Below are 18,861 nucleotides of genomic sequence, written 5' to 3'. Positions count from 1 at the left end.
TTATTCATTAGTATAACTTAATAGCAGTAATTGATTCCCTCTATAGCTCATAGCTTTTGCATAACCAAGTCAAAATGGGAAAGGACCACAAGGATAAAAAGAGAAAGCACTCCGAGGAGGAGTCTGCTGACGTCGTAGAAAAAAAAGTGAAATTAGACAAGAAGGAAAAGAAGGAAAAGAAGGAGAAGAAGGAGAAGAAGGATAAGAAGGACAAGAAGGAGAAGAAAGAAAAGTCCGACAAGAAGGAAAAGAAAGATAAGTCCGACAAATCAGAGAAAAAGGAGAAGAAGGATAAGAAGAAGAAGTTTGAACACACTGCCACTATTTCTGGCTCTGCTCAAGCTTCGCAAGGTTACACTCAATCCGAATCTTTAACTTCTTTGCCTCAGTCTGAAATTGATGCTTTCTTGTCCACCAACGAGGTCACCATTGAAGACTCACACAACATGAACTTAAGACCATTGTTGTCTTTTGATCAAATCGACTTGGATTCCAAGATCGCCCCTGTAGTCGCCAAATTTCCTAAGCCAACTCCAATTCAATCCGTTGCTTGGCCATACTTGTTGAGTGGTAAGGATGTCATTGGTGTTGCCCAAACTGGATCAGGTAAGACTTTTGCATTCGGTGTCCCAGCCATTAATAACATCTTAACCTTGGGTAAGTCGGGCTTGAGTGTTTTGTGTATATCTCCAACAAGAGAATTAGCATCCCAAATCTACGACAACTTGGTCCAGTTGACTGAAAAGACAGACATTAACTGTGTTTGTATTTACGGTGGTGTTTCTAAAGATGACCAAATCAGAAAATTGCGTAACGCAAATGTTGCTGTTGCAACTCCTGGTAGACTTTTAGATTTGATGAATGACGGTGCTGTTGACTTGAGTGATGTTGACTACTTGGTCTTGGATGAGGCTGACAGAATGTTGGAGAAGGGATTCGAAGAAGATATCAAGGCTATTATCGGAGGTACTAAGAAGCAAGACAGACAAACCTTGATGTTCACTGCCACCTGGCCACAAGAGGTCAGAAAATTGGCCGCTTCATTCATGACTGAGCCAGTTAAGGTAAGCATTGGTGACAGAGACGAATTAGCAGCTAACAAGAGTATTACTCAAGTAGTTGAAGTCATTGAACCATTTGACAAAGAGAAGAAGTTGTTAGGTTTATTAAGAAAATACCAATCCGGAGACAAGAAGAACGATAAGATCTTGATATTTGCATTATACAAAAAAGAAGCTACCAGAGTTGAGAGCTTATTGAAGAGAAATTCATACAATGTTGCTGCTATTCACGGAGACTTGTCTCAGCAGCAAAGAACTAGTGCGTTGGAGTCTTTCAAGACTGGTCGTTCTAACTTGTTGTTGGCCACTGATGTTGCCGCTAGAGGTTTGGACATTCCAAACGTCAAGGTTGTCATCAACTTGACTTTCCCATTGACCGTTGAGGACTATGTGCATAGAATCGGTAGAACTGGTAGAGCTGGTCAAACCGGTACTGCTCACACGTTATTCACTGAACACGAGAAGCATTTGAGTGGTGGATTGATGAACATCTTGAGAGGTGCCAACCAACCTGTTCCAGACGAGTTGTTGAAATTCGGTGGACACACCAAGAAGAAGACTCACTCTGTGTATGGAGCCTTCTACAAGGATGTTGACATGACCAAGACTGCCAAGAAGATCAAGTTTGATTAGATGTATAGTAAATAGAAATGTACCATATTAATAGAGAAAGAGCGAGCCTTCACAACTATGTGGAGAACACTTTTATCCCTTCCATCAGATGTAGAAATCGTCCCTTGGGCCACCAGCTGTTGAAGAAGGTGTTAATTGGAATAGTTGCAAATTTCGACTGTCTGCAGGAATCACCTGTTTAGTATATAACTATGGAACTTCCTAATTTGTCTCTTTACCTCTTTCCTCTATTCTGGGGGGCAATAATAGTCTTAAGTTGGGTTACGTTATATTAGTAAGTGCGGCCCTACGGCGAATGTTGATCTGTGCCATTTTACTAAGATGATGGGTAATGCAACAAATAACGAGATATGTGCTCCCATTGTCAAGCCTACGGGAAGAATCTTCAATTATATCGTTGTATCATCAAACTCGCGTAGTATGATTCCGGGTACGGGTACGAAGACGAAAGTGCAAAAAAAACAAATGCAATAAAAACAACACAGCATTCTCAAAAGGAAACCTGTCATTCATCTAGCTCCCTTTCACAAAGCCAAACCCACATTGATCATGATTAATCCACGGCCTGCCTGCCCCCCACCTCAAACTCATCTCTTCTTGCACAATCTCCATCTCTTTGCTGCAAATATTATTAATTACTATTATTATTATTATTATTAATGTCTCTCTGTACCTTGTTCTACTACTACCACTGATACTGATAGTATACGTGTCATAATACCTAATACCTGCATGGATTGCCACACGCCAATTCATTCCAAATGGTTCTGATGTTTTCTTTTTTTTTCTTCCTCCTTACTTTTTGCGGTTGTTGCTTCAAAATGGGTATAACCTGCCCGCACACGACCACCGCAATGGTGCAACTTTCTACTGCGGAAGCCGGGCCTTACCATCTTGTGGAAGAGCATTTATACGAGATGCAATTGAGCCAAAACACCCCAACGGACCAATAGCGACACAAGAACAAGTTGACGTGGAAGCCACCCAAGCCACCTAACCAATCCGCGACACAAAATCGAAAAAATGCCCACTATTTCATGAGCCTACGCCCCCCAAATAACCTTCATCACTTGATGGCCCCCCTCCTCTGACAAATCGCCAATTTGCAGTGCCTTTACTCTTTTCGGCCGATACCGTTATATGGCAGCGGCACTGGAATTTTGTGATTGACTTATCGAAGTATTGTTATTTATAAAGACAGATAGTTCTTCTTTTGTAGAGAATATTTGGTTGGTATAGAGGTGTGGATTCGTCGGGACCATATATATAAAGAAGATTCGTTGTTGCGAAACATCCTGTTATCTCAGACGTGTTATTTTATACCACTACACATCGGATCCGTAGTACTACCTATTAACTAGCCGTTCTCAGTGGATTGTATTTTTCAGTTGTCTTTTTCACTGCCATAGTTAACAGTCATAGTTAAGTTCTGATCATTAGTACTTAATACTTCATCCGTACCCGCCATGAATATTGTATTTGCACGTTTGCTTATAATAGCTCAGCTATTGATAACGGTCTTAGCCAGCTCTCCGGCAGTATCGTTGCCCCAATTCAAATTCAGTCCATTCGATTCACCGGATTTCTGTTCCCAGATCATCACTCCAACTTGTAACACAACATTTTCATATATCGATGACCTCAACAAAAACATCAGACCTTCTCTCGCAGAATTGGTCAAGACTTCCTACTTCAAGTACTTTAAAGTGAATTTGGACAAACAATGTAAGTTTTGGAATGCCCAACACTTCTGTGCCACTGAAAATTGCGCTGTAGAAATCTTGTCTCCAGATCAATACAACTGGACAAATGTCACCAACCCAGACCTCAAACCTTCAAGACTTGGTAAGATCGAGCGTGCTGGCTCTACAGCAGCCGATGGTTCCATTGAAACCGAAGAACCAGACACTTGTGAAGACTTGGACTATTCACACATCGATGATGATCATCAATGTGTTTATGTCAACCTCTTGAACAACCCAGAAAGATTCACCGGTTACGGAGGAAACCAATCCTTTGACGTGTGGAAGGCAATCTATTCAGAGAACTGTTTCCCAAACACAAATCCTATGTCGATGATCAGTGAAGAAAAGGAACAATGTGTAGAGAAGAATTTATTCTACAGAGTTGTAAGTGGTTTACATGCATCCATTGCAGTTCATTTATCCAATGAGTACTTGAACGCCGAGACAGGAGAGTTCTATCCAAACTTAAAGGTCTTCATGGAGAGAGTAGGATCATTTAACGACAGGTTGTCAAACATTTATTTCAACTACGCCTTGGTGGCTGAGTCTTTAGTCAAGTTGGCTGAAGTTTTGCCTTTGAGGGAGTTCATTCAATCTGGATATGACGATATTTCGCCTGCTCAACAACAGCACTTATTGGAAAACAATGCCGTTGACCCTCAAGACAAATATGACGACTTATTACTTAACAAGATTATCCCATCATTGGGCTCCAACCCATTGTTCAACACATCCACCTTGTTCGATCCAAAATCCGTTGATCCTAAGTTGAAAGACGAGTTCAGAGCTAGATTCAAGAACACGTCAGCTATCATGGATTGTGTTGGTTGCGACAGATGTAGAATGTGGGGAAAAATTCAGATTATTGGATATGGTACCGCCCTCAAAATCTTGTTCGAGAGTGAAGACCCTAATAACGCTGACAAGTTGAGATTCAGAAGAATCGAATTGGTTGCTTTGCTCAACACTTTTGATAGATTGTCGAAGTCTATTGCTGCTATCAACAACTTCAAGGAGTTGTACTTGTCGCACCTTGAAGATGTTAAAAAGGGATTGGCCCAACCAGGAGATTACGAAAAGAAACACAACGATAAGGGAGGATTTGATTTCCCATTCTTCTCAACCCCTAACATAGACACTACAGAGAAAGAAGAGACCAGCCCCAAGAGGAAATTACCCCCACAACCAAAGAAGACAGTAAATACTAAATCCACTAATAAGTTGTACCACATCGATGCTGAGAAATTGAAGGATGCTTCTAAGAGAACTATTGTTGATGAATTTAAGATTGCTGTTAACGAAGTTTGGGAAGCTGTGAGATTTGTACTTCTCAGTTATAGAGATTTGCCTTCCAACTTGTACAAGATGGCCCTTATTCATTTAAACAACTTTTGGAACATGCTTATTGGAAGACCTGGTGTCTACGAGTACGAGAGCAATATCAAGTTGGATAAGGAAAACCAAGCATACCAAAAGTTGTTTTCCGATTAAATAACTGTGCTGTTGCAGCACTTCTTAATTTTGCATTGTATAAAGTAAATATACTCATCATGAGAAATATAGAATAAAATATTAAGTATAGTAGAAATAATGCATTAAGTAGCATTTTGTCATATTGAATTCGGGAAAGTAAGATTTTCCAGGCTTAGTGGTAAGCCTGCCATTTTGCTTATCGCAGCCAATACTTTGTAATGCCACATATTTTGCAGCCTAACAAGGGCCATAACAATAATAATTGTCAGTATGCCATAATGAAGAAATTTTTATAGCCTACCAAAATAGTCTATTTGGTATTTAAGGGAACTTTTCTAGCAAAATTAATTTTACATTTGTTACATCTCTCCTTCATTCATTTTCCTTAAAAGTATCAACAATGAGGTTTGCTAATATCTTTGTATTGGTACAAATTGCCTTAATATTAGTAAAGGCTGAAGAGTTTAGTATCAAGGACTTTCGTCTGATTGACCGAAAGGCTCTTGATACTACAAACGTGATTGAAGTTAGTGAAATTAATGAAGATAGCGACTTGTCTCTATTTGAAGACATTGAAACTGTTATTCGTTGTACTTCAACAGGAACCATTGTAGTTAACAAGCAAAAGCTTAATTCTGCTGAGAGAACAGGAGGAAATATGTTTGCCTTCTTACCTGAAAATAAGCAAGACAAGCATACTTGGATTGAATTCAGACAAAGTGGAACTGAAACCGTATTAGGACCTAGAGTGCCATTAAGTGCGTGTCTCAGTAACCGCTTTGGAGATGGAGGGTCTCTAGCTGGTACATTCTCAACTACGTTTGGGAAGACTTTGACTTTGGACTTTCCATTGGGATATGAGTTTGGTAGCCGCTTCAGTGCTTTCATTGATTGGTCTCCCGAAGTGAAGTCTTCTCTCACTATTCTGGCTACCTACTCATGCGATGTTCCAAAGGGAAAGCGTGGACAGATGTTTCTCCAGCCATATTTTGTTGAAGTTGGGAACCCAGAGACTCGTACTATCATTATTAAGAAAGGTAGATCCATCAAGAACCCCTTCAAGAAGAAGCCTCAGCACCTTTCCATTGGTGACTGGGAACACTATGGAAAGAGTATCCGTTTGAACAGTCCATTTTTGAAGCCCATTTTCACATGTGTCACAGAAGATGAACTTTTGATGTGTAATGGTAACGTACTTGGACCTATTTTCAACAACTATTAGAATCCTTAGAATCCTACAACATTTTTAAATGCAGTATGTATAACTCGTGTTTTAATCTTTTCCACTCATTCGTTACCCCCATTGTGTTGGTATTCTTATATTCCCAGAAACACTCCTCCTCTTCTCCTCTCCTCCTCTCCTACATTCCTACCTACGCTCATTCGCAGCTTTTGTTATATACTGTATACCATATGTATGTAATGTAGTGAATAAACATTGCCGTCAATTTGATGATAACGCGTCGTCGCTCTTATCTATTATGTCTCGAAGGCTGCTTTTTTTCTTTCCTCTTTTGGTAATCATTGCGTGCACTGTTAGATGGTGATTGTTGTGGCTTGTTGATATATTTGATATTGTTATTGTTTTTTCTGTTATGCATTAGTTACGCTTAGTTATGCTTGATTATACTTGGTGATGGGAACTTCTATGGTGTCTTTAGTTGTATTTTTTTTTGGTGACGTGACATTAATAGAAAGCTGGATTTATATTATTGGAACGAAGTAAAACAAAAACTATGGATAATAGAACAGTATAGTGAGCAATTGGCGGCAAAGGTGGATGTTTCCAAAGGCAGCACCACAAAAAGCAAAGCGTAGCAAGGCAAAGGAACTAGAATTGATATATAAAATACAACATTAAAAGGAATCGTGGAATAGTTATGGACGGTCGTAGCAGTCAACTCGCAGTTTGAGCATAATATAGGCTATTTGGCGCATATACCGTTGTCATGATAAACACAAAGAAACGGTAGTAGCGACTCAATGTTTCAAAGATACGAACAGCTAAGAAACCAAAAGTGTATTATTTTTGTATCATGGAATTTGTAGCAAGGTCAATTGGTGATATCCAATTGAACGTTGGGCTAAAACAGCTTTCTAATAAATATAGAATCAGTAGCAACAAATGGTATAATGAAGCCAGGTTGAATGGGATTAAGCGCTGTAAGTGAATACGTCCTAATCTTCCAATTCTTGCTTCTTGTGCTTTTCCTTTCTTTTCTTCTTGAGCTCATAGTCTCTGTTCTTGAGCTGAAGTGTCTGTCTAGTTTTCCTCTTGTTGTTGTCCTGTTTGAAAGGTTCGTAGGCGTCGTTAAGGTCGTCTAAATCCTCGTCATGATTTAAAACATTATATTGGTTGATTGGCAATCTCTCCTTGCGAGGTGTGTTGGCCTTGGCGGCAACGATGGCCAGCTTCTTATCCTTGGCCATAGAAGCAACCTCTGCATACGTCAATTGCCTGTACTCGATATCTACGAACGAGTCGGTGTCTCCGCCTTCAGTGCTGTCCTTCATGGAGATGTTGATCAACTTGTTCTTGTTCTGGGAGGAAGGAATGGTAAAGTTCTTCGGGATATCGGAGGCATTAGAGACTTCAGCCAGATCCTTGCTGGCAACAGGTGCCTTTTTGAACCAGCCAGGAACAAAGAACGAAGACAAGTTGGACTTAAACATGGTCGCGACGATAGAGAGATAAAGACGAATGAAACGAGTAAGGTGGTTAGGGTAAGATGCGTTAAGTAATACCAAGTAAATAGTATACTTGGTGTACAAACAAACAGAAAAGAAAAACAACTCAATTGTGTTTAGAATTAATTAGTTAGGATTCTGGCTCATATATATAACCGCCACCTATTTTAGTGGTTAGAGTCACTATGTGTAAAAGTGTGATTCCGATAATACATGTTAGTCACCGATACTGCAACACAAGCAATACAAACCAAGGTGACACAAAGATACGCTTGAACCACGATTTCCTTATCGAGATTCCGAAGATAACGACAAATTATGCGGAGAGGCGTACAGGAACATGGGTCAAATAGTACACATGGTGGTGGTGGTGGTTATGAGTAGACACAGGAAGAACAACAACCGGGCTAATAATAAAAATCAGGAATTAAATAATCAAAACAAGAATGATATCATATACAGTAAAGTACAGTACAGTATGGGTGTGGTCAAGCAAATTGTATTACCGATCCTGTTCCATCCGTATCCGTGCTATTGCGGTCCAATGTACAAACGAATGACTTTGTTTATGCCATTGGTGTTTGGATGCTTGTATTTCTGAATTCCTGGAGTTGGAGTGCTCTGCAACAGAAGCTTTCCTTTAGGACCAGACATGGAGTGACTTCTTGCCAACATGCAATTCGCCGATACTTGCTGCTTATGTGGTAGGAATGGCAATTTATCTCATTCGTGGGGTTCCCTTTTGCTGTGTCAACACAACTGCACTCAGTTAACTTTGGAATGTAAAACACAGGTACAGCAGCCGATATAAAATTGGAGTCGGGATCTCCCTTTATTCCGAAACTGCCAAAACCCACGGTTTTGCCTATTCAGGGAAGTTCCAGGATCGTGGGGCAAGCTGGATAATACCGCATGGTCCCTCAAGCTCGTTCCAAGAGGATACCCTCCACCAACCGCTTCCACAGTCGCTTCCACGGTCGCTTCCACGCGCCACGCGAATTCACTTCTGACATGATTGCCATATTGTACTACTCCATATCCTGTCTCCGAGGTAGACAAGGTGCATTGCATGAGATAGTCAGTTCATAAGTGGAGAGGGGATCCCTATGATTGTGTAGAGCAATCACAGGCCTGCATACCCTTTGGAACTCTCAACTAAAGTTGCAAGTCATTCGGTCGGGTAGAGGGTGCCGACAATTCCCATGGCACTTGATAGATCACGTTATTCGATGTTTGTCATGTGATTATTCACGTGAAGGTAGTCTGTTGCAAAATGGTGAGTGTTAGTGATATTGAGATTGGTAAAATGAGGTCTTCACGGAGATGTCACATTATAAGAGAGGGAAATGAAATACATATCTGTATATGTACCTATTAGATCACTTAAGCTACAAAAAAATGATTTTTGGGTGCAAAATCATGAAAAATGAAAAGAAGAAGTTTTTCCATTTTTCTATTTATACCTAAAGTAAGAACAATTTGCATTACCATTTCACATAAAGTAATCTCAATTTTAATTCAAACTTGCAGCTCTTGTTGTTTCATACCTAATCACAAGAATTATTTCAAACTTACACCATGTTGCTCTCAATACTAATTTGCTTGAAATGGTAGCGCGAGCTTACTTGGGGCTTAATATGAATCAATTCTGGCCCCTAGTTTGAATAATATATGGAAACACTGTACCCAATGAACTTTGCAAGCAATACTATTTATTCCTCAACTTTTGGTCCTCATTTTTCACCAAATCACTGTTTCTCCACCCAAAGTCCCCTGTTCTTAACTTTCCACACCCCACTCATTGAACTTCGTAGCATAAAATACAATCACCCTCTACATACACAACACACATACAAACACACATACAAACATACTATCACCTTATACACCATACACTTTGGTTCTTTTACCTCCTGCACACGACCATGCTCAATATCAAAACTGCGATTTCTTCAAAACTCCACTAACAAAGAGAACAGTCATAAGGTTGTTTTAATGAAAGTGGATTGATCGTAAAAATATCATAGAAAGTATTGAAAACCCAGTAGAACCACAGCTGGTGTGTTGAAATTACAAACCATTCCAATTTTCTACCCTTGAAATGGACGGCTGGACCGAAATCGCACGAATAGCAGCCACTGCGCTGCCCAAAACGGGCCCGTCCATGCTAGAAGCTCCAAATATTACATCACTTAAGTTCGATACTGCTCAGAATCTCTTGTGGTGTGGTGATTCCAGCGGATATACAAGGTCGTTCACACCTGCTCAGAGCTCTAACGGAGTCAATCCCTATCAACAACAGTTCCAATTGCTTCCCTACACGAAGTTTAAGGCATCGTTTAATAACGCGCCAGTGACCAAACATCTTAGTCATAAGGACGGAATCTTATCACTCCTGAGTAATTGCGTAAATTTCAATAATAGAAGAGGTCTAGCGAAGTTGTCGTTATCTTGTGATTCTTTTGTAGACGCCAACTCGTCATTATTCAAGAGCTTGACTTGTTTTACGACTAACTGTAATACTATGAACGACATAGTAGTGGGAACAAACCTATCGTTACTCAAATTCGACCTTAACAAACCAACTCATCTTACGTCATTTAACCACGATGGAAACATAGCATTAATTAATCAAATGTCCAAATTCTTGACTTTAGGGAAAGCCAATGGAGTTCTTGAACTCTTTGACCCCGTCAGTAACTCGTCTGTCAAATCATTTCAAGGACATACCGGACTCTTGTCGGACTTGGACGTCCAAGGAAATTATATAGCTACATGTGGATACTCCGTACGACCCAGAAGATACAACCACGGCAATTCCAACAGTTTGGGCAATAATGACTACATGGTTGACCCTTTGGTAAATATCTATGATGTCAGAATGATGAGAGCTATAGCACCCATTCCATTCCCGGCAGGCGCTACATCCGTGCGGTTCCATCCGAAATTACCCAACATCATCATAATATCATCCGGAACTGGCCAGTTGCAATTTGTGGATATTTATGACCAATCTAATCTTTACCTTTATCAAGCGGACTTGCTACCACCTAATCAGCCTCAGCAGCCCCAATTGGCAAAGAACCCTTACCTCGCTAACTTAGAGGTAAGTGAAAACGGAGACTTTCTCTGCTTCAACGACAGTTACTCCTTTATGCACTTATGGTCTTTGAATAACTCTGGAACTAGCAGCAGCAAGGATTTCGTTAACTTCCCTTCCAGTATTGAACAGCCGGATGTAATTATGCCTAGTAATGATCATATCGGAGTAGATGATATGGTTCCATTATCAGCTGTGGGTATGCCGTACTACAAGGATTTGCTTCTTTCAAATTTTGCGTCCGACTTGAGGTTCACCAAGGAACTTGCACGTTTACCAGACAAGATTGATGATGATCTTAGAATGGAAGGTGAAGCTCAAGTGGGATTTTTTCCTTACGACAAAGTAAAGTACGGGCCAGCAAATATTTACAAGAAGTATCAGTCTCTTAAAGAGAGAAGTGCAACAAATTCTAATGTTAGTGTACCAAAGTTCATTAGTGAAAGAGGTAATGCACTCTCCAAAACAGTTTCGAATAGTTCAGATATTTACCTGGAAGCAAATAACGATTCGACTGATAACGTATTAAGTCTAGCCTTTCAAAACTTGGCCAGAAAAGATAATAACGACATCTTTCAGTACAAGGTGCAGCCGGCATCTGCGCCTTCTTCGTCTGGTTCGAATAGCTCCATTGCAGTGAATAGGAATAAGATCCCCAATTGCTACACTATTTTGCAGATTCAGTATTCCAAATTTGGTGTAAAGGACTTCGATTTCAGTTATTACAATAGAACTGATGGCTTGTATTGTGGGTTGGAAAATCACACTGATAATTCATACGTAAACTCATTGCTTCAGCTTTACAAGTTCCAGCCTGTATTTCACAACTTGCTATTGGGAAACTTACTTCATGAGTGGTTACCAAGTGACTTTGAAACGATAATGACAAAGAAAAATCCTCAAGGCTCATCAATACTCAACGAGCTCGGTTATTTATATGATATGATGAATAAGGCCAGGGACAAGAACGTTAATATAGTAAACTTCTCACAGGTCTTGAATCAGAACAAAACTGCTCAAGGTCAGAATTTAATCAACAAAAATGAAGGGCAAAATTTAAACTCTCAGATGTTGCGCAATTTAATTATCTCCTTCAACAAGTTCTTGATAGCTGAGTTGTTCAAGGATCTCATGAATCAGATTCGTAATGCTTCTATGTCAGAATTAATGACTGTGCACTACGAAATTGAAGTGAGAGGTAGTGGTCCCTCTTGTCCAATTTATGATAAACAATATGGTTCGCAATTCACACTTGACTTGCTCACACCTCCTAGCAATATTTTGAACAAGATGAGTATCTTGCTTAATCCCCACATCAATCCTCATCAGCCACAACCTGTGACACCAACTACAACAAGAAGAAACCACAATGTGATCACTTACTTGGAATATACCATCAACCAGTATAAAACGATTCCATGTCAACAACATCAACATCTGTATCCGCACACTCTAGAAATCAAGACTTCCGTTACTAAATTGCCTCCATTATTATCCATTAATGTGAACTTGTCTAATGAAGAATTTAAACTTGTCAATGGATTTAAAAAATGGTTATTACCAGAGTTTTATGTTTTAAATAATAATACTGACAATCCCATTGCATTTAAGCCTGTTCTTACTCAATTTGATCAGGACTCCACAAAGTATGACTTGTTGGGTTACGTTTGTGAGATTAGTCACCAATCCGATTTATCTTTAGGAGCTCATAATCTAGTTTCATTTATCAAGATTGAAGGAAAGTGGTATTTGTTCAATGATTTCTTGGTTATGCCAATTCCAGAAGATGAAGTCTTTAATTTGTCGTATCCATGGAAGAAGCCAGTTATCTTGTTATACCAAGATAGCAACATTGCTAATACTCCATTTGAATACTTCAAACCTGAAACTTTTGCAAACTTGCCAAATCTTAATGACAGTATTCTTTATAGAGACCATTTTGCAGGTACTATTAGAGAATCATACAAAAAGGAATACGAATTGTTGACCAGAGATGAGGCTCCAGGATTTGGCACTCTAGTGGCCTTGGATGCCGAGTTTGTGACATTGACCCCAGAAGAGTTGGAGATACGTTATGACGGACGCAAGAAAATGATCAAGCCAAAGCTTTTATCTTTGGCGAGATTATCCGTCCTCCATGGAGATAATGGAGCCAAGCAAAGTGTTGCATTTATAGATGACTATGTTGTACACACTTGTGAGATCTACGATTATCTTACCAACTTTTCAGGTATTGAACCTGGAGACTTAGATCCAATCAAGTCTGAGAAAAGATTAGTCACTTTGCAAACCGTATATAGAAAGTTATGGCTATTGTTGAACTTAGGTGTTGTTTTCGTGGGACATGGTTTATACAATGATTTTAGAGGTATTAACTTGCAAGTTCCTCCTACTCAAATAAGAGACACGGCGGATTTCTACTATAAGAGTGATTTCAAGAGACAATTAAGTTTGAAGTTCCTTGCATACGTCCTCTTAAAGGAGAAAGTACAAACAGGGAATCATGACTCAATTGAAGATGCCAATACAGCCTTATTGTTGTACAAGAAGTACATCGAACTTAATGCCACAGGAGAATTCGAGCTGGCATTGAACTATATCTATTCTGAAGGGCAACTTCTAAGATTTAGAGTTCCTGAATAGAACATTTACACCCTACCTACCATTTGTACATTAGATATAATCATTAATATAAAAGTATTTTGAAAAGCATACAGTAAACTAATATGATCAATTGGCTGAACGGTTACCATCTCCAAGATTTAGTTTTAACTACGACTACAACTCTACGAAATTAAGCTTTTTCTAACTTGAATATATTAAATGAAACCCTGAAACTTTATAATACAAAAATTTTCCGAAGGCTAACAAACAGGAGTATTGCGGGTGCAAGAGGTTGCAAAAGTTGAACTCCTTCAAAGACACCTTCCTAGACCGGCACGAAATCGACTCGACGCTCAGATCACCCTTTGAGAAACTATGAAATCGGAAAGAACTTGCAGTTCAATCCTAGAAGAAATACCATTTTATGCTACTTACAATAAGACAGCAGCCAAACCAGCGACACCAGCAACACCAACGGCGAAGTTTTGAGCGTTGGCCTTACCCTCGTAAGTGGCAACACCGGCAACAGAAGCGTTAGCACTGCTGTAGTAAGAAGTCAAAGTGTATTGTTCGGTCAAAGTCTCCTCGACACCGGTAGAAGCGGTGACAACTGGGGTTGTGGTGAGGTCAACGTAGGTGATTTCTTCAGAAGCAGCAACAGTTGGGGCTGGAGCCGGAGCTTCGGTGGCTGGAGTAGCCTCCTCAGTAGCTGGGCAGTAGGTGGTGTAAATAGTCTCGACACCAGCAACAGTGGTGGTGATAACAGTCTCAACAGAAGATGGAGCAGCTGGAGCAACTGGAGCCTCGGACTCAGCAGCCTTCTCACCTTCAGTCAATGGACAGTAGGTGGTGTAGATAGTCTCAATACCCTCAACGGTGGTTGTGATGACAGTAGCAGAGGATGGAGCAACTACGGACTCAGCAGCGATCTCAGAAGACAATGGGCAGTAAGTGGTGTAGATGGTCTCGATACCCTCAACAGTAGTAGTGACAACAGTGAGAGAAGACTTCTCCACAGTGGTAGCACAAGCTTCCTTCGAGCATGAAGTGATAGTGACATCAGTGGTGGAGTGCTCAGTGACAGTCTCAAGAGAAGTGATGGTGGTGGCAGCAGAAGCAGATGCGACTAAGGCAGCAGCGACGGATAAGGTTCTGTATTGCATTGTGACAAGGGTTGTAAAGAATGTAAGTAGTTGGAAGTAACTTGATGTTTGTTGCTGTAAAAAGATCAGTTCGATTTCAACATGACGACCAATGTAGTTATATTTATACTGTTAGCCCATGTCTTTTCAAGCTGGACGAAGCTCTGCTACACGAGTAGCGGAGGCCCATAGCATCTTGCGTTATGCTAACCTTCGACAAAGGCGACCAGACGCGACCACAAAGGTTCATTTAACGTACAATAGTACAAACACCCCCTTCGAACAGCCTCGACAGAAATTCTCCGAGTCAGACTAATTCCGCCGCCAAACACACCATTATCATCATGGCCCAGATCATCCAGATCATAAACACCCCTACCTCCACTAAAATCTACATCAATATAAAGGGACTGTTTGTTTGTTTGCATTTTCGTGTAAATCAAAACAACGCGTATTTCGAAGACGATGAGAAAAAAAATACGCGTCAATTTTTAAGATGGTGTTTATGTCAATAGTACATGCAACAATAGTCCATAATATAGTTAAATGAAAATAATAATACTGTGAGACACTCCTTCGATGCGCCCACCACGGTTGACTCCGGCACAAGACCACATGAAAATATCAATTAGCCTCCGCCAATAGTCTTGTACGGCAGGGAGGAGTTACGTCAAAAGTTAAAGTTAAAAACAAATCGCCTGAGTTAAAGCGTTTGCGTTTTGCATGGGTGCACCTAAGGGGTGGGAATTGGAGAAAAAGAGTATAGAGGGTGAAACGGGAAAAGGGTCGAAATCAAGGTTCTCGTTCGAAACTAGGCGAAATCTCGTGTATTGTAGGATATTACAATGGGGATGAAAATTTCAGTTGTAACTGGAGAGTGAATCGTAATGTTCTATTACCGTGTAGATGGCTATGTGATTGACGTGCTTGGCTCATTGGTGATGTAACTATATAACCATATTGTTCATTGTAAATGTCTTGTGAGCGCCAGGGCAAGAGACCTCCAAATCGCCGTCTCGCGTCAGCCACTACAATGACTTGGCCTGGATGGTTCTTCAACTACATGAAATCTATACTTACATCTTGCTCTTGCTTGCTGCGGAACTTTTGTATCACATTGCAACCTGAGATGAATTTGTTCCTTGGTACAATTCTATAGACTTTGCAGACTCTATATTCTCTATATTCTAATGTGAAACCCTCACGGCTATAGCGTGTGGCTCATGTGACTGCAATGAGGCTAGACAAATATTACATTAATTCAACATCAAGTTCATCTCCCAATCTTGAATCACGCTAACCCAGTCATCTCGGGCTTCGTTCATTCTCTTTCTGCGCCATACTTCTAACATGATTTGACGAGCACCCCAGTAACTTCCCAAGTACTGAGCTATGTCTGCACCCCATTTCTTGAAGCCCATTTGTAGATTTAATGACACTGCCTCACACCCAGCAATGAATCCTTGCCAGAATAAAGGAATGATTGCTGCTTCATCTTTGGCAATTAATTTTTGAATGGCGTTAAGATGGTTCAAGGTTTTTGCAACTTTAGTCTGCAATTTGTTTGGAGACACTTTCTTAATTAATCGATTAAAATAGATAGAAAGCGCATGATAAAATGAAAGGATGTGATGGTAAGTAGCTTCATGCATCGGTGAAAAGAACTTTTTCTTTGCATCATCTTGAGCTTCAATATCAACATTCTGCATGTTTGTATCTTCAAGATCAACATCAATTGTTATCTCGCTATCAACTTTCATATTGATATCTTGATCCTCAAACAATTCCCAATCTAACTTCCAGTTCATCATTTGATGATTTAATTTGTCAACTTTCTCATTGAAATCTTTGGGAAGAGTTCGGTATATCTCTTCATGATATATTTTATTACGCAATAATTGGACAGTTTCGCTGAATAGCAAAATTAATGAGTTGGGAAGTCCATACAAGGCATCAGTAGCGAAGTTTTCGTCATTCTTTTTCGTATTTATCAATTTCTTGTTCACAAAAGAAGGTGAGGTGCTCTTGGCTGGGTTCTTATTGGTATTTATAGTGTTATTGACAATATAATCAATTCTATCCTTCCTCACGTCAGCGCCCACTGTATTTGTATTGACCTTCCCAAATTTGTCACCGTTCACATCGTAACCTCTTTCCACAATCGATTCAAAATCATCTTTAATACTCTCCAAATCTAAGCAAGTGGAATCTTGAATTAGCTTCAATGACAGGAAAATTCTATGCAAAATACGGGCCTTAGATGAAAGCTTCTTTTTGTTGATCATCTTCGTGGCTATAACTCTTCCACACCAATTAATGTAGAAACTGGTATCTTGCATTGTACCCCAGACTAGATCCACACTGATCATAGTCATAACCGCACATAAGACATCCTTGTATTTTTCATTGGATACACAATGCTCAATTCCAGATTGAGAGTCTGTTTTGGAGTTCAATAATTTCTTGACAAACAAGCTGGCTTGGTTTCTCAACCTAATTCCAAGATTCAAGTAGTATTTCATTGAATCAGAGTTCTTTGGGAACTTAGACTGTAAGTTGAAAGCGGATACAGCAAGCAAAGCATTCAATAAAGCATTTTTTGCAATGGAGGTTTGTCCGAGAGCCAGAAGTTCTCCAATCGCCATAAGTGCTCTTGGGAAGTATATAGCTTTCCATGGATTCTCAGTTAAGGGGATAACCGTCATCAAATCTGCTACCTGAGTAACATAGTAATTCAATAAGTAACGGGTTAATGGTTGGACTTGTAATGCGGTAGTTGGTAATCCAACTCTTGGTGATGATGCTGGGAGGTTTGGGATAGACAAGTCGAATCCCAATTTCGGTTGAACAGGACTCTGTACAATGCACATTATTGAGTTCGGCATTTGAACTGAATTAGAATGATCTCCATCAACTATATCCGTGGAGTCTTCCTCGTTATTAGGTGCTTTTGAAGCATGCAAATTGATTTCTAGGTTTTCATTAAGTTGGTATGGGTTATTGTAGTAATAGTTATTGTAGTTGGAATAATATAAATGCTGGTTTGTTGGGTCGATCATAATGTTAGAAGCTTCTGCCTCGTTGAGCAAACTGGACATGGCCATGTTAGAGCCAGTATCATTTGTGGTGGTGCCAGACTGGTGTTGTTGAGTAATAGAATTTCCATGATTTCTGTGAAACACCAAATTCAAAAATTCATTTTGATTGGTGTTGTAATTAGCATTATTGGCATAAGTCTGCCTCGTCGTAGAGCTGGGGTTTAACATGTTATTATCGGCCGTTATATTCATGAAATCCAAAAACTGTGTATCTCCATTCAAAGCGGCAGCGGTGATAAAAGCATCATCTCTCAATTCATTGGATAACCATAATTGGTCGTGAGGTGCTGGGTCAGCATTGTTATCAGAGATGTTAGGAGTAGATGAGTAGGATGATGGCTGTATATTCTTGTAGGGTGTATCGTTGACGGTTGGGATTGGCGTCCTTTTTTGTTTCTTGGTTTCTCTTGGACTCCCTGTTACTACCTTTCTCTTTGCTACTTTGGCTCCTTGAAATACACCGAAAGGCCCCAAAAGTTTGGTTCGTCCCTCTACATTTACCAAGCCATCATTTCCAGAATTGTGCAAGATTCCTAGGTCTTTATCCATCTCTTCATATGTCTCGTAGGGTCTACAATTCTTCGTAGCATCCCACACCACGAAACCAACATTTCTTCTTTGAAAGAATTCTGCATTTTCTGGATTTTCCTTCTCGACACCATCCTTGTCCAAGCTCTTAAATACCACCGAAGATGAGATTGCATTACCATTCTTGGAGTTAAATTGAAGTGGCATGGACCATCTTAGCTTAATATCATAACCAGAACAAATCAAGCCTGCTTTGGCACATTTTCTACACAAAGGTTTCTGCAAATCACATCGTATCTTTCTGGACCGACACGTAAAGCATCCCGTGAATGTTTTGGACCGTTTTGACTTCGCTGCAACCACCGGAGATGTGGTTGCAATTATGTCCAGCTCTTCATTAGACTTTGTATGTGATGAAACAGAAGAAGGCGACTCACTTGCTTCTGCCTCACGATTGGTAGTAGACATCGCTGGATCCTACTTCTATATCAATTCCAATTTTTAGTTGTATAACCAGTATTTTGGTGTAAACGTATATCACGTAATACAGAAGTTTCTATTATTATGGGGTATTTATATATCCTACTGTTAACTATTGTAGTAAAGTGTAGACAAATGAAAGTCAAATTCTTGTCGTAAATACTTGTCGTAAATACAAATACCAAACAAGTTGGAATGCAGAGCTCTATTGGTATTAATTCCTACTCTAAAGTATTGAAAAGTACTTTCTATTACGTTTTCGTGAACCCCTAATGAATTATAGATCATTAGCCAGCTCATTGAAGGTCT

At 39.9% G+C, this 18,861-nt stretch overlaps 7 protein-coding genes across 7 annotated transcripts; 4 read left to right on the top strand and 3 right to left on the bottom strand. All coding sequences in view use genetic code 12, as the record gives it.

Annotated features, from left to right (window-relative positions):
* The first annotated feature begins 8 nt into the window (after positions 1–8).
* On the top strand, positions 9–1,951 carry DBP3 (RNA-dependent ATPase). Its single transcript, XM_064920340.1, has one exon. The coding sequence runs from the start codon at positions 75–77 to the stop codon at positions 1,692–1,694; it is 1,620 nt and encodes a 539-aa protein (XP_064773703.1). The 5' UTR covers positions 9–74; the 3' UTR covers positions 1,695–1,951.
* Positions 1,952–2,805: 854 nt separating this feature from the next.
* On the top strand, positions 2,806–5,121 carry ERO1 (ER oxidoreductin). Its single transcript, XM_064920341.1, has one exon. It carries the CDS (start codon positions 3,161–3,163, stop codon positions 4,928–4,930), a length of 1,770 nt encoding a protein of 589 aa, XP_064773702.1. The 5' UTR covers positions 2,806–3,160; the 3' UTR covers positions 4,931–5,121.
* On the top strand, positions 5,122–6,612 carry RJT20DRAFT_48533 (uncharacterized protein). The gene has a single exon (XM_064920342.1). It carries the CDS (start codon positions 5,313–5,315, stop codon positions 6,132–6,134), a length of 822 nt encoding a protein of 273 aa, XP_064773701.1. The 5' UTR covers positions 5,122–5,312; the 3' UTR covers positions 6,135–6,612.
* Positions 6,613–7,763, bottom strand: RJT20DRAFT_48534 (uncharacterized protein). Its single transcript, XM_064920343.1, has one exon. The coding sequence runs from the start codon at positions 7,583–7,585 to the stop codon at positions 7,091–7,093; it is 495 nt and encodes a 164-aa protein (XP_064773700.1). The 5' UTR covers positions 7,586–7,763; the 3' UTR covers positions 6,613–7,090.
* A 1,938-nt stretch (positions 7,764–9,701) lies between these two features.
* RJT20DRAFT_119533 (poly(A)-specific ribonuclease) lies at positions 9,702–13,390 on the top strand (the record flags this gene model as incomplete). Its single annotated transcript, XM_064915897.1, has 2 exons — positions 9,702–11,178; positions 11,236–13,390. The coding sequence occupies 2 exons, from the start codon at positions 9,702–9,704 to the stop codon at positions 13,341–13,343; spliced, it is 3,585 nt and encodes a 1,194-aa protein (XP_064773699.1). The 3' UTR covers positions 13,344–13,390.
* Positions 13,391–13,453: 63 nt separating this feature from the next.
* PGA6 (Pga6p) lies at positions 13,454–14,559 on the bottom strand. The gene has a single exon (XM_064920339.1). The coding sequence runs from the start codon at positions 14,465–14,467 to the stop codon at positions 13,736–13,738; it is 732 nt and encodes a 243-aa protein (XP_064773698.1). The 5' UTR covers positions 14,468–14,559; the 3' UTR covers positions 13,454–13,735.
* Positions 14,560–15,288: 729 nt separating this feature from the next.
* ARG81 (Arg81p) lies at positions 15,289–18,855 on the bottom strand. Its single transcript, XM_064920338.1, has one exon. It carries the CDS (start codon positions 18,538–18,540, stop codon positions 15,703–15,705), a length of 2,838 nt encoding a protein of 945 aa, XP_064773697.1. The 5' UTR covers positions 18,541–18,855; the 3' UTR covers positions 15,289–15,702.
* Positions 18,856–18,861: the final 6 nt, after the last annotated feature.

The sequence above is a fragment of the Scheffersomyces xylosifermentans genome (assembly GCF_036884685.1).
Source record: "Scheffersomyces xylosifermentans strain CBS 12540 chromosome Unknown RJT20scaffold_5, whole genome shotgun sequence".
In the NCBI taxonomy this organism is placed as follows: domain Eukaryota; kingdom Fungi; phylum Ascomycota; class Pichiomycetes; order Serinales; family Debaryomycetaceae; genus Scheffersomyces; species Scheffersomyces xylosifermentans.
Note: the sequence above shows the minus strand (reverse complement) of the source record. Positions and strands in the feature narration are given on the sequence as shown.